This window comes from Pinus tabuliformis, chromosome 9, assembly GCF_031772625.1.
Source record: "Pinus tabuliformis cultivar Carrire ecotype Pingquan chromosome 9, CPIR1, whole genome shotgun sequence".
Lineage (NCBI taxonomy): Eukaryota > Viridiplantae > Streptophyta > Pinopsida > Pinales > Pinaceae > Pinus > Pinus tabuliformis.
Window position 1 is genome coordinate 741408553 of NC_142307.1, and position 15914 is coordinate 741424466.

The 15914-nt window shown below is 37.5% G+C and overlaps 1 protein-coding gene across 4 annotated transcripts in view; it reads right to left on the reverse strand.

Annotated features, from left to right (window-relative positions):
* Window positions 1-13464, reverse strand: part of LOC149150832 (protein RRC1-like) — a 235550-nt gene extending 222086 nt beyond the window's left edge. For 3 of the 4 annotated variants that reach the window (XM_089445554.1, XM_089445553.1, XM_089445552.1), the window contains exon 1: window positions 13401-13464. In XM_089445554.1, the coding sequence (XP_089301680.1) occupies window positions 13401-13444 (44 nt within the window). In that variant the 5' untranslated portion in view covers window positions 13445-13464. The remainder of the gene's footprint in view (window positions 1-13400) is intronic. The other variant, XM_089445551.1, reaches the window with a different exon arrangement.
* Window positions 13465-15914: the final 2450 nt, after the last annotated feature.

Here is a 15914-nt window from a genome sequence, read left to right on the forward strand (position 1 = left end):
TCTAAGAGGAAAGGGCATGGCCACCCATAATAGGCCTAGGATACCATAATATATAACTTCACATGGCCAAAAAAGGTTTTTGACTTGTATCTTTTCAAAATTATAATGGTGTTTTCAAAAATGGAAATGATTGTATGTACCCCAACTAAAATGAGGGATAACAGGCCCCATGGTCATGTTACATCTTAGATCAACAAAACGTCGATCAAGTCAAACCTAACTTGGCCCAAGCAAGTCATGATTTTATGTGTAACTCAATTGAGTCTAATGTGAATTGTACATGTCAAATCAAGTCAACAACCAACTTGGCTCATTTTATGAATGACTACAATCAAAATCAATTGGCTCCAAATGACTCAGTGAATTCTAACTACATTACATATTATACAAAGATGGGAATCTAGTTAGTGTTGTAAAGAAATAAAATTCAATCAAGATTTCTTGTAAGTTCTTGTATTCTTTATGCTTAGGGGCACATGAACAATGTGCATAAAGGCCAACTTCAAAATTGTTAACAAATTAGACAATTGATTAGTAATCACATTCATAGGTACAAATAACAACCATTTTCTCTATCAATTGGATGTAGCTCTGGTGATTGGGAGAAATGTTGTTAACCTTCCCACCCAAGTTCAATTCATGCATGTGAAATGTTGAGCTCATAATGAGTATATTATTGTAATGCCTTCAAGCCTTGTTGTCGAAGAGTCCCTTGAGGACTAAAACATGTATATTCCTCATATGGAATGTAAAGATATTCCTTCGAGGAAAAAACAATTAATTTCTCTCACAAGTAATTTGAACACCTAAAGTTATGTATTGGCTTGAATCTGAAAGTTGCAAGAGGAAACAAAATCTCTTAGTTAAGGCTATCACCTTTCTTAGTTAAGACACTCAAATGTTTGTTGAGCACCAACAATATCTACATAGGATATTGGTCAACTTCTTACATAAACCTTCCTAATGTACTTCATGTTAATCCACCATTATCATAATTGCTTAGACCGGAATAACCAGAATAAAATCAAATAGTCCAAAGCATTTCACCCGAAATCCAACACAAACTAGTGCCTGGGCCCTAAATCAAACTCAAAGCCAAATTCTATCCTGAACTTATCAGTTAATATTGCAGCCAAATGAGCCAACTCATCCGATTATAGTTTGAACCAGCCCTCAATGTTTTGATCCCACCAGTGCAACCCTCTATGGAAAAAAACAAAAACAAAAATGAAAAAAGGGCCTATCCTGCCCAGACCCTAATCGATCATTGTATAATGACACACCCCCCACATTTTATTTGCCTCACATCACTCATTAATCATTTGTCATCATTTGTAGATTGTAGAGTTGTGGTGAACGAAGTTGATTCAAAGCAAGCTTGGAGCTGATATACCACTGTTTATGGGTTGCACTGTATGAAATTGGCATATATATATCAATAATCTACATATCATCTACAAGCTTGGAGGAGATCTGAGACCAATATTTCAAGAGGAGATGAAAGGAAGGATTCACAGAGTGAAAGAATACTTAGTTTGTGTTCATGTCTATGTTGTGATTATGGCTTGACCCATAGATTAGAGCAAAAATCCTAGCCTTTATTGAGAATTAAAAGGTAGAAAAGGCCAAGCAAAAAAAATATGAATGATGAGGTATGGACAAGGATAAAGTGTCGAATCTAAGTAGAATTGGAAGTCATAGCTCTTAAGGCTCCTCCGCTTACCCTTCTAGTAGGGATCTCTTGTAATATATCGAATTGCCAACACTCCATCTACAAAAGAGGAAGAAGAATGATGGTATTTTTGCACCTACACCACCCCTACCCCTAGCACCCAATCCACCACTGATAGCCATTAACAAAAGCAATACAAGGAAGCCATTTTTGAAGGTTCCTCCACTTACCCCTCTAGTAGGGATCTCTTTCGATACATTCAATTGCGTCACTCCATCTACAAAAGAGAAAGAACATGATGGCTTTTACACTCAGCACCACCCCAACCCTCTGTACCCAATCCGCCATTGATAGTCACTAAAAGAAGCAATACAAGGAAGCATCATTTGAATACAAGTTAGATGGAGTTATGATGCAAGTGTCCCTTTCAATGTTGTCAACTCACTTTATTATCAACCTATGTTAAAGGACATAGTTGTGTAACACCTTCGTTTTCATGACCTAAGGGGGCCACTTTAACATAATGAAATTGCATCCATAGATGAGTACTTGAAAGATTTTAAAGAATCGAGAACATAATGGGATGTACAATCTTGTCAAATGGATGCACTTATAAAAAGTTCCATACCATATTAAATTTCTTTGTTTCTTGCTCACATGGAACTATTATTATGAAATTGGTAAAGGAGGCATGACTATTATTTCAGCTTTTGGATGAGGTGGTCATGGAGGTGGGGATGGAGAATGTTGTATAATTCATCACCAATAATGACTCTAAATAGGCTTCTCTTGTAGGTTGTTGGACAATAAAGACCCAACCATTATTTCAACCCCAATGTTGCACACTACCTTGACGGCATGCTTGAGGACATAAGCAAACTAGATTGGGTGAGAAGGTTGTAGATCATGCCAAGCGCATCACATCTACAACCAAACATGGGTATTGAACGTGATCAAAAAATACGGGATGGGGAGCTTGTTGGGCCTGCCATAAATAGAATGACAATAAACTTCATCACATTGCAATCTCTCATTTCCTAGACAAACAAATTGAGAAAGATGTTTACTTCTGATATGAGGCCTAAATTGGAATGCACCAACAAGGTTTGATGGGAAGGACATTTATGAGAGAAATTAGCCATGGGTTATATTTTTAATGCTATGGATCAACCTGTCAAGTCCCACTATCACAATCGGCTGAGGATGGGCCTCATTAGCAAGCCAACGACCCAGGATCAAACCTCATAGGGGGTGGTTGTGCTCTATGCTAGGGGAGGAGACATGCTAAAAAATCCAATCCATTTAGGATTGGTGTGGCCCAGGTCGGGTGTGATCACCGGGTGACTTTGACGGATTAGATGCCCTTGGGTCAGGGTCCTCGAGCCAAAGGTCAAGCATGGAGGATCACAGACAACTTGACAAACAAACAAAAAATGATAGGGATCAACCCAAAGAGAAAATAAGAGTGGAATACAATGATATTAAATAAAGTATCTGCCTATCTGGAAAATCATTGATAATAGATAGAACAACCAACTTTTTCAGTCTACATATGTAGTATGATATTCCCTGAAACCAAAGTACCATTAGAAACCCAACTTTCAAGTACAACTTGGGAAGTCAAAGATGGATTGTACACATGGTCCCCAATTTGAAAGTCTAAGATAGCATACATAAGCAAATCATTGTTTTCAATGAAAGTGAAGATAGATTAGGAAAAAAAAGTAGACGTTCATGCAAGAAATTTAATATAAAACCGATAGAGAAGAAAACACGAGAAAAAAAAAATACGCAAGCAATTCCAAAGTTTTTAAGTTCAAGTACTATTTTATCATTAACATTTCCTAGCCAAATTTACAAACTAGTTTCTTGAATTTTCTAATTGTCGCTTGACTCTTATGAGTCAAACTCTCAACAATTTTAAGTGTAAGTGTAATTGATCTATCTTTGAGCACATTCACATGAACACTTGATGTGGATCCCATTTTCTTGAAAGATATTGATCCCTTTTCAAAATGAATCATGTTGAAGGTTGTCATCTCAGGGATGAATTTCTTTAAATAAAATCTCGTTTCTGACAATTCTAGAGTGACTTTCTAACAAATAGAAAATCATGTCTAATTTCAAGTATGACTTACCAAAAATAGTAAATCGCCTTGCATCAATTGGTAATCAAGTATAGTTGAAGGAAAATCACTTAACTTATCATTAATCAATTCTAATAGTTCAATCTTGACTTAATCATCAAGTTTTTATACTATGATATTATTATTAAAAGGAATTACAAGTCACCTTACCTTCATCAACTCAATCACTTCGCACCTCTCCTTGATGACTCACATGGCACTACGTAACTGTCTCTCTCTTTCAATGATACGTTACACTCTCTCTTATGCACTCATTAAAGACATGGCATATTCCTCTTATGCTCATTAAAGGCATGTCATAAAAGACTCCTCTTAAACCTCTTTAATGCATATGTTACTCTCCTTAACTAAGGCATGTGTATGCTCCTTAATGGCATAAGTTACTAAGGCATGTGTTTCTCTCCTTAATGGCATATGTTACTCTTGTTGAAGACATGTGTATTGCTCCTCCTTTATGACAGGAATTCATTGCTCCTCCTATATATGTGTCTCATGTCTTCTCACCTAACCACTACTTCTTGTGCATTGTGAAAGAAGAATTTGAACTTGAGAGAGAAGATAGGAGAGACTTAAAGAAGATTGTGAGAGAGAGAGAGACTTGGAGAGTAAGAGCAAAATTTGTTGATTCAGTGCTTTAGTGTTTCAGTGTTGATTCAGTTGAAGGAAACGTTGATTCAGTGTTTGCATCTATGGTTGCTACTAGTGATCTTCATGCTACATCTTGTTTAGATTTGGGTGAACTTACTCATTCTTTTGGTCTGTCATTGTACTATGTATCTTTATTGAACATTTGATATCTAATAGAAGAATTGAGAGAGAAGATAGGAGAGACTTAAAGAAGATTGTGAGAGAGAGAGACTTGGAGAGTAAGAGCAAAATTTGTTCAGTCGAGGTTGATTCAGTACTTTAGTGTTTCAGTGTTGATTCAGTAGAAGGGAAGATTGATAAAGTGTTTTCATCTACTGCTGCTACTAGTGATCTTCATGCTCCATCTTGTTTAGATTTGGGTGAACTTACTCGTTCTCTTGGTTTGTCATTGTACTATGTATCTTTGTTGAACAATTGATATCTAATAGAAGAATAATCTAGCTGGGTTTTCCCCTTGTGGGTTTTGCTCTAGTCATTGGACCTAAATTATTTGTGTCTCATTTTGTTCTTGGTTGTCTTCTATTGTGCATTTGGTTTATGTTCTATCTACAATTACTTAACTGATATTGCAGTAGAAAGAAGTTTTTGGAATAAGTAATTGTTTCAGCATATATCATCGAAATTTCAACATGGTATCAGAGCTTTTGTGAAGATAAGAGTTATCACTCCTTTGCAAAAAAATTAATTCAAAGAGATCTTACTTGCTACTAAAATTTGTTGCCCAAGACAATAAGATCTATCACTCCTTTTGTAAAAATTTTACTTCAAAGATCGATCTTACTGCTCCTTTGAAGATCATACTTGATGCTAAAATATCACTTGTTGCTATTTTGAAGATCTTGCTGCTGAAACTTGTTTGACTTGATCAAGATGTCTTCTTCTTACTTCAAGAATGAAGAGAAGTTGAACGATGCTTCAAATTTTGGTCCATAGAAAGTAAGATTGGATATTACTCTTAAAGAACATGATGTACTGGAATATGTGGAAGGCGAGGTAGCAAAACCACCAGAAAAATCGAATGTTGTTGTCAAGGCCAGATTCAAGAAGGGAGAAGTCAAGGCTAAGAAGATTATCCTTGATTCTCTTGGAGACCGTCTCATCACCTAAAATCTAAGGAAATGTATGACAAGCCGATTGGAATGTATCAAGTAAACAACTGGAGTCAAATCCTTGCTTTGAAGAATCAACTCAAGGACATTAAGATGAACAGAGGAGAGACCATTCAGGCATACTTCATGAGGATATTAAAAATCAACTCTCAACTTTTGTTGAAATTATATCTAATAAATAGTTGGTGTCGATTACACTTGGAGGTCTTTCTCCAACTTGGGAAACTTTTATTACTACCATCAGCAACAATGATAAGTTTCCCATATTTGATGAGCTCCTGGGAAAGTGCAATCAAAAAGAGGCCAGAATGATTTCCAGAGGAAGAATTCCCAAGCATGAAGAGAGAGAACCTATTGCCTTTGTTGTCCAAGGCAAGAAGCAGAAAGGAAAAAGAGGTCATAACTTTTCAAGAAAGCTTGCTCCCAGATCAAACGATTCCTATAAATGGGATAGGGACTTATCAAAAGTTCAATGCTACAATTGTCTTAAGCATGGCCACCATGCCCGTGATTGTCCTAAAGATAGAAGTACACCAAGATCCAACCACAACAATTGTAACAACAATTTCAGATCTAATTATAGAAGAAAAAGAGAAGCTCTTGTTGTTTGTAAAGAACACTATTGTTCTTCCGAGTGTTCAAGGAACCCAAGATATGATAATAATGCAACTGAAATGCAATCACAATACTTCCTCGTTTTTGCTCTTTCTAGTTCCTCTCCTACAGATTTTTGTGACAGACGGTTGTTTGATAGTGGCGCTTCAAGACACTTCACTGGTTATAAAGAAGTTCTCTCGAATCTCGTTGAGAGGGAGACGGATCTTAAAATCATTCTTGGAGATAACTCCACATATCCTATAAGGGAATTTGGTTTTGTTTCTTTTCATCTGGATCAAGGTAAAAGTATATCTCTTCAAGAAGCTTTGTATGGACTTGATTTGAAAAAGAATCTTGTATATATATTTGTCTTAGAAGACAAAGGAATGAAAGTTGCTTTCATAAATGGAAAATTTCTCACTTGGCCAATGAGATCTAGCATGAGAGATGCCTTCACTCTGGGATGGAGATTTGAATGTCTTTATAAAGTCAATGGAAGTCCAATCCATGCGTTGATTCATGACAGCAATCATCAATGTGAACTTTGGCATCGAAGGTTCGCTCATCTGCACTATAAAGCATTGCCTCATGTGAGAAAGATGTTTTCTAGAATGCCTAAGATTAGAGTGGATCACGACATGTAAAGGGGCCATTCCCTTCAAGCAAAAGCAAAATCAGTCAGATGTTGCATCTTATACATTCTGATTTATGTGGACATATGCCTGTAACTTCTCTTGGTGGCTATTTGTATTATATAAGCTTTGTGGATGTTTTTCTTGCAAGACATCGATTTTCTTTTTGAAAAACAAAAGTCAAGCATTTAGTATGTTCAAAGACTTCAAAATTATGATAGAAAAGCAAACTGGAAAGCAAACCAAAACCATTAGATCTGGGAGAGTTCAATTCAAAAGATTTCATCGACTTCTGCAAAAAAGTAGGAATCAGGAAAGAGACCATTGTACCATATAACCCAAAACAAAATGGTGTGGTCGAAAGAAAGGACAAAACTATCATGTAAGCAGTCAAAGCTATGTTGCATGATCAAAAGCTAACAAAGTTTTTACGAGGAGAAGTTGCTAACATTGTTGTCTATGTTCAAAATAGATCTCCACACCGAGCCTTAAACAACAAGACTCCTAAAGAAGTCTTCACTGGTGAAAAGGCCGAGGTTAGGCAATTGAGGATTTTGGCTACCATGTCTACTTTCATGTGCCAAAGGAAATGAGGAAAAAGATAGAAGATTCGGGTAAGAAAGGTATGTTTGTTGGTTATTGTGAAAATTCTAAAGCTTACAGAATATACATACCTGGTCAAAGAACTATAGAGTTTAGCAGGGATGTAACATTTCATGAAGATGTAGCTCTTGGAAAGTCAAGAGAGACTCCTCTTCCTCCTAATAATGTTGATATCAGGATGATGCCTATGAAATTCAAGAAGATCCTGAGCCTGAGCCTGATCTTCTTGATGGAGCCCTTGGATCCTCCTCCATGTGATCCCCCTGCTAGAAAGAGACTATTATGGCTTCGTGGCACTCTACAAGATGATGATAGACATGTTGCCCCCAGAGGAACCTTAAGAGAAAGCAAGAACACATGTTGGTTCCAAGGATTTGTTGTAGCCATGAGCAACATTATTCGAGTTGAACCATGCATTTTTGAAGAAGCAGTGAAAGATCAAGTATGGAAAGATGCAATGGCCGAAGAATATGAGTCCATCGTACATAATGATGTATCGGAAGTAGTCCCAAGACCCAAAGGTAAGTTTGTTGTGACTTCTAAACGGTTGTATAAAATTAAACATCATGCGGATGGCAATATTGAAAAATATAAAGCTAGATTTGTGGCTAGAGTTTTATCTCAAAAAGAGGGAATAAACTATTATCAAATTTTTGCACTTGCTTCCCAATATACTACCATTTGATCTATTGTGGCTCTAGCTACTAGCTTGGGGTGGAATCTTCACCAAATGGATGTAAAAACTGCTTTTCTGCATGGCTTCCTCAAGGGAAGTATTTGTGGACCAACCACAAGGCTTTAAAATACATGACCGAAAAACTCGTGTGTAGACTGAAAAAAGCTCTCTATGGATTGAAGCAAGCCCCAAAAGATTGGTATGTCAGCATTGATAACTTCTTGATGAAGCTTGGTTTACCAGAAGCAATGTTGATCCAAATCTCTACTTCAAAATGGTCCAAGGTATGCCTTTGATTTTGGTATTATATGTTGATGACTTATTCTTGACAGGTGGAGAACCTCTTATCCTCCACTGTAAGAGGGAGTTAGCTTTTGTTTTGAAATGAAAGATCTTCATTTGATGCACTACTTTGTAGGCAGTATGGAAAATACCTAATGAGATTTTCCTTTCTCAAGGAAAATATGTTGTCAAGCTATTGGAAAGATTTGGTATGATAGAATGTAAGTCCATGAATACACCAATGGAAATGAATTTCAAGAAGTTATGTGGTGAAGTTGCAGGTCCTGATTTGACAAATCCTTCTGAGTATTGACCACTGATTGGGGCACTGATGTTCTTAGTGAACACTAGATTGGACATATGTTTTGTGGTCAATACTCTGAGCCAATATATGATTAAGCCATTACATGCACACTAGATTGCTACACAACATGTGTTGAGATACTTTCATGGGACCATCAATCATGGATTGAGATATCCTGTCGGAGATGTGAGACTACATGGGTACTCTGATGTTGATTGGGTTGGTAACTCTGCTACAGAAAGAGGACATATGGATGTTGCTTTAGCTTGGGATCTGCCATGATATCTTGGATGAGAAGAAAACATAAGTTTGTAGCCCTTAACACGACTGAAGTTGAATACATTGTTGCTAACATGGCTAGTTGTGAGGTAGTATGGTTGAGGAAGCTCTTTGGAGAGTTGTTTGAACATGTACCAGATACGACAGTAATATATTGTGACAATAAGAGTGGGATTCGACTTGCAAAAACTATTGTGTTCCATGACAAGTCCAAGCACATTGAGATTAAATATCACTATATTAGGGATGTGGTGCAGAGAGGAGCAGTGAGACCCCATCATGTTGCGAATGATGATCAGATAATTGGCATACTTACCAAGCCTTTGCAGAAAGAGAAGTTCTTGGTAATCAAAGAGCAGGTTGGACTGACGGATGTGACCCTTCCTGGTAGGGTCGGTCATGGATGATCGAGAACACTGAGCTATGCTCTTCCCTCTTGTTTGAGCTCACAAGTTGGGAATGGAGCCAGGAGAACTCATGGGGTAGAGGGAACTCTTGACTATAGGTTGTGCGCAATCCTTGTCATGTGTTGACAAGTGGTAATCCCCCCCTACCATCAAGTTTGGGACTTGCCAAGAGTACACCCCAGTATGCATCTACCCACAAACTGGGATTGTTGTGATTGCCACCCATCTAGCCAATAGGTGTGGTAAAGCTTGGTTGTGTACGATCCTTTTCATGTGTTGACAAGTGGTAATCCCCCCAAGAAAAGATGAGACTTTGTTGTGTGCGACCCTTATCATGTGTTGACGAGTGGTAATCCCCCCAAAGTCTATGGATGCAGGTGTTCTACCACTTGACTCTTATGGTAGAGTTTGGTTGTGCGTAATCCCTGTCATATGTTAACAAGTGGTAATCCCTCCCAAGTTTGTGTCAAGGTGGGAAGATAAGTGGCTATAGGGTGATAGATGAATCTCCCCTATGATGATTCTTCTTCATTAGATTGAGACATCATTGTTCCAGAGCAGAGATGAACAGAGATGAGCAGAGATCTTTGTTGCAAAAAGAAATTCCTCCCTAGTTGAGAGGGAGTGTTGAAAATTGGCAGCTCAAGGATGAATTTCCTTAAATAAAATCTCATTTCTGACAATTTTGGAGTGACTTTCTAAAAATAGAAAGTCATGTCTAGCATTTCAAGTATGACTTTTCAAAAATAGTAAATCACCTTGCATCAATTGGTAATCAAGTATAGTTGAAGGAAAATCACATAACTTATCATTAATCAATCCTAATAGTTCAATCTCAACTTAATCATCAATATTATTTATGATACTATGATATTATTACTAAAAGGAAATACAAGTCACCTTACCTTCATCACCTCATTTACTTAGCACCTCTCCCCTTGATCACTCACACGGCACTACGTAACTCTCTCTCTCTTTTAATGATACATTACACTTCCTCTTATGCACTCATTAAAGACATGGCATATTCCTCTTACACTCATTAAAGGCATGTCATAAAAGATTCCTCTTACGCTCTATTTAATGTATATTTTACACTCTCCTTAACTAAGGCATGTGTGCCTCCCCTAAATGGCACATGTTACTCTTCCTCAAGGCATATGCATATTGCTCCACCTTTATGACAAGAATTCGTTGTTCCTCCTATATGTCTCATGTCTTATCACCTTACCACTACTTCTTGTGCATTGTGAAAGAAGAATTTGAACTTGAGAGGGAGAATAGGAGAGACTTAAAAAAGATTGTGTTTATATTTGGGTGAACTTACTCATTCTCTTGATCTCTCAATGTACTATGTATATTTGCTAAACAATTGATATCTAATAGAAGAAGAATCTAGTTGGGTTTTGCCCTAGTTATTGGACCTAAATTCTCTATGTCTCATTTTATTCTTGGTTGTCTTCTATTGTGCATTTGGTTTATGTTCTATCTACAATTGCTTAATTAATATTGCAGCAGAAAGAAAGAATAAGTAATCGTTTCAGCATATATCATCAGAATTTCAACAAATCATAAACACTCAATAGGAAACATTTGGGGATAATGATTTAGTGTTGATGGACTTGGAACCACATGCAACACTTGAGGTTCCCAGAACCAATACTAATATCCTTAGAGAATTATGGCCAAAGAACGAGGTAATGATGAATCGGATGAGGATCCTAGTATTGTGGATAATTATGATGATATGTAGTAATTTGATGTAGCGTGATGATTTTGGACTCTAGAAGATTTAGAACTCGATGTATTTTGTTTCAGATGTATTGCACTAAATGCCATGTTTCCATATTCACCCTTACATGCTATATATACATGAGAAAACTCTGCATATTTGGTATCTAACGGTTAGGATTTTCTCCAAGAAAAACCTTGTGGGGAAACCCAAGGGATGCTTCCCCCAATTCATGGATGGCCCCTTGTAAACGTTTTGGCATAGCCTAGTACACCTCAGACTAGAAGATTCAAACTAGAGGCTTGCTAGCACAAAACTAGCCAAATGCCCAGAAAAATTGGCAACCAGTTGACCTAACATGTTAGGCTATGTAATGGTTTGGATTTACATTGATGTACACGAATATTATTTTAATTAAAACTTGCATATTTATGTAATTTTTAGTCAACCAATTCTTCAAACCTATCTTCCAAACAGTTTTGGTCCGATCCCAGTTTAATTCTAATATGGTCCTGTACTAACCCTCCGCCTATTGATGAGCACTATGAGTATTATTGATCTAATTGCAACTAGAGTCGATTTTGGATGTTATCAAATCCCTATCCATACCCAATTGGCCATATAATAGCAACCAGTTTTTTATACACAACTAGAATATAATTGTGAGAAAACTAGAGATTATTATGGATGCTTGCCTGCTCAATCCTAGTCTAGCCAAATATTTGCAACCAATTTATTATGAATCTATTCTTCGATGCAACAAGAATGCAAACGAACATGTTTTTATTAAATGGGTCAACCTTGTATAGTACAAAGTTCAAACGTGTTTCATAAACGATATAGAAACAAGTTTAAAGCATATTAGTATTTCCTATATATACTTCAAATGTTGTGCCTGGCAGATGCACTTCTCTCACATGGTTAAATGATGTTGGCCCAGATGAAGTATCTATAGATTCAATACACAATTTTGAATCGTTGTTTGAGTTCTATGCATAATCACATGACTTAAACTCGGGAATGACCTGACAAACCCAAAGAATAAGTATGCCTCAGACTTGGGAGAACTCTGAAAACACTCTACAAATAAAAGTACTAAAAAAATACTTCAGATAAGCAAATATCTACAAACTAGTGCTATCTTGGTTAGACACACCAACCCTTCAGGAGTTTGACCAGATTTGACCAAGCCTGGTCAAAACAAGCAACCTCAGTTCATTTCAGAGCAACTTCTGTATCTCTTTATCATGCTTGTCTTTCAGAAGTAGCCATGGCACCTCCACATTTTGTATGTGACTTGCTGTATTGTCTAGTACCACTGACCTACTCTTTTGGTCGCCCCTGAATATTAGTAAAATTATCTTAGCTTTTATTGTTTCACATATTCAAACATCTACAGGTTTGTGTTCCATTAAGGAATCAAAAAGTACATAAGATTTGCTTTCCAGAGACCGTTTGCATCCTACCTCTGATCAAAAGATCTAACATAGATCTGTGTTTTGAGCAAGTGCTATAGTATAAAGTAGCAGGTGCTTAGAGTTTGCCAAACTATTGTATAGTAAATATATAACACTTGGCATGCTAAATAATGGATTGTTGCATCATAATACTATGATTAGAATGGCCTTTGAGGAAATTCCATAAACATGCCATGTGATATTTAAATATTTGACACTTTCCAGTCCTACTCTTTTAGGAGATGCTCTTGGCAATCCAAATGTACTTCCTGGTCATCGATCTTTTTGCAGTCCCATTGACCATCTTTTGCCACCAATGCATATTAATATTCAAATTAACTTAAACTAGACTGGTGCTAAAACAGAATCACGGTACTCCAGGCTTGCCGCTACTTTGTCCTCTGTCTTAAGCATTTCCATATGTTAATCGTACACCATTTGCAGTAGATGAGTTGCTATTTGACGGCGCAGAATGAAACAAACCCAGATGCAAGTTTGGTTCAACGTATCACCCCTCGTGCATCCATGATCTACAAAATCAACAATTTGTTGATACTACAAGATGGATAATTTAAGGCTTTTGCATGTGAAATGGACTACAAGGCCCTGAGTCTCAAGAGAGATCTGGAATAATGACAACCGTGCACATTCCAGAGAAAAATCTACATTTTCCCTTCACTATGATTATGTTTGCTTAGCACTTACAAGCTAAAAACTAAAGCCTAACTACAATGCCAAAAGGCAACCTGAACCCTGTGGGAGAATATGTTCTAATTTCAACCAAATCACATAAGATTTAAGTACCTAAATTTTCTAAGAGATGCATGTGAAGCATTAGCAATAATCCAGTAATACCTGCTTCCTTTCTTTGAACCAGAAGCCCCTTCTTTGGATGACATGCCTGTTATTATGAAATAAGTAGAAAACCTTTTTGTTAACAAGACAGAAACAGACCAATAAGGTATGAAAACATATAGAACATAAACCAGACCTTCATTTCCAGTTTTTTCTGGATCATCAGGATTGATAGTCTCCCCCCGCACAAATGCTTTTCCACCAGGAACATCATCTCCCTTAAACGATTCAACAAACTCTTCATACAAACGAGCTGCTTCTTCATCTGCTCTCTGAATCCTCGGAAAGATGATAGCAATTAGTATAGTGGCCAAATACATATTACACATATACGAATCCTTTGGAATGAGTTAACTTGTGAAATGTCTATAGCTTTTTTTACCTTTTTCTTTGCTTCCTCTTCTTCTCTATGTTTTTGAAAAGGGGTCTTCTTTCGAATCACTGTAAATGAATTCATCTTCTCATCAGACAGTACCTGTTACAAGAAACAAAATGTCAATCATTGATTTTGGCATTGAAGTTAAAAAGCTAAATCATTTAAATTCCATGTTTTCATGTAAAATGATGTACTAACATCTATTTACCAATATTAATTTCAAGATATGCCACCTTGAACAGGGAAAAAAGTACTGGTTTTGGACATGTAATTAGTTCCCAAATAGCAGTTTTAAACTTCTAGGAAAGGAGGAAATGACATCTCTAGATATGGAGGTATGGGTAAGAAGATTTAAGGATTTAAAGAAGATTTATACACATGCATATTGCTGTATAGCCAAGAGATTTAAATCTTTCATTTTTTTATTTGGAATTTCCTTTATTGTAGTTTCAAGTTATCAGTTCCACCAACACTAATTTTACATAAGAAAACATTTGCAGTATGGAAAAGGCATTTCCATCCTCGAAACTGCCAGGAAATGTCTTGGAATAATTTCCTAGGTAGGAAACTTCTAGGAAAATGTCCCCAGAAGTTTCCATACATATTCCATACTGGACACATTTCCTGTATGGAAACAAGCCCAGTCAAAAGTCTTGGTTTCATACCTTTCAAGCACTTTATTCTTCATGCAGCTTGAACTTTGCAACAAACAGTCAATATATATTGTGAAAAATCTTATAACCCGTTCTTGAGCAACAAACTAAAGACCTAAAATCTATGCTGGCAGGTTAAAGCTGGCAGGTTAAAGCTGCCAGGTAATGATTTAAAGCTGTGCATATAATCATGCCTAGCATTTGGCTAGGAAAAATGCTAAACCACAACTCAATGCATGAACATGCTACAGGCAACAAAAAGTGAACTTGCGAAAAAGAATTCCGGTATTATGAGTTTCCATAAAAAAGTGTATATATATAAGGCCAAACTATTGTTGAATTTCCACGACCTTGGGTTTAGGTTAGAGTCTTAAAATCACCGATGCTACCAAACCAAGAATCTCAACCATAAACTACTTTGCACAGCAGAAATATAGAGCAGTAAATCACATATGCAAAAATATACACACTTTTTAACAAAATTGTACAATAACCAATCTTCCTTATATTAAACCAAATCTGAATAATATTATAATACAACAGTCTATGGTATACAAGATACAATGACAAACGTCACTGCAGCTTCTATGTCGTATCTTGTCCTTCCGGTCCTTCGCTTCCATACTGCTCACAAGTAGTGCCTTAGTCCATCAAGGCCATTACACATCAAGACTCCAGGAGGGCTGCCACCTAACAATGCTGCATGTACACAGGTTCATAAATCTGCTCTCTCGGATGGCCAATTCCCGAGCTCCAATCTGCCTTCCGGTAGCCTCTTTCGTCCAACAAAGAGCTACTCTTTAGGCTGCAAACTTCACCCAATCACACACCACAACGTCCTTCTTGTCTGCAGCTTCTAGGGCTACTTCAGGGAGCCAACACACTGCCCTCCAATCAGATCAATGGTTCCCAATCCAACCACTGTCGATTCTGCTCCTAGGAAGACTCTTCACCTCCTCAGAAGTTCCTCCACATGGCACCGACAGGCTGCGACAATCACGATCCAAATTAGTCAACTCCCTTGAACCAACACATACCAAAACACTGCTGTTGTGAATCCTGCAATGCTGCAATTTCTGGGACTGGTTAGGGCACACAACACAGTCCCTAACCGTCCTCAAATCTGGCCCAGAATTGCCCTTATGAATTGCGGCTGTCCTTCAATGGGAGGCTGCCCCTCCACGCTGCTCCTTTAGGGCAGGTTCAAGCCCTTGTACACAGACTTACCCTCCTAAAAGACAGCAGCATCCAACAGGTGTATAGACACACCTGTAGCAACCTCTTATGAGGACTGTCCAACCATCAAACAGCCTCCAAACTAACTCGCTGTCCCTGCCTTGGCTGTGGCCTACAAGAACAGGGCTTCGGCCCTCCCACCAACAGTTCTGCCCTCAAAAACGGACCCCTGAACAGACCTTTACCCTCGCTGCTTCAGACCTTCTCTTGCTGCGGCTAGGGCACAAAATTCTCCTCTCCAACCAACTC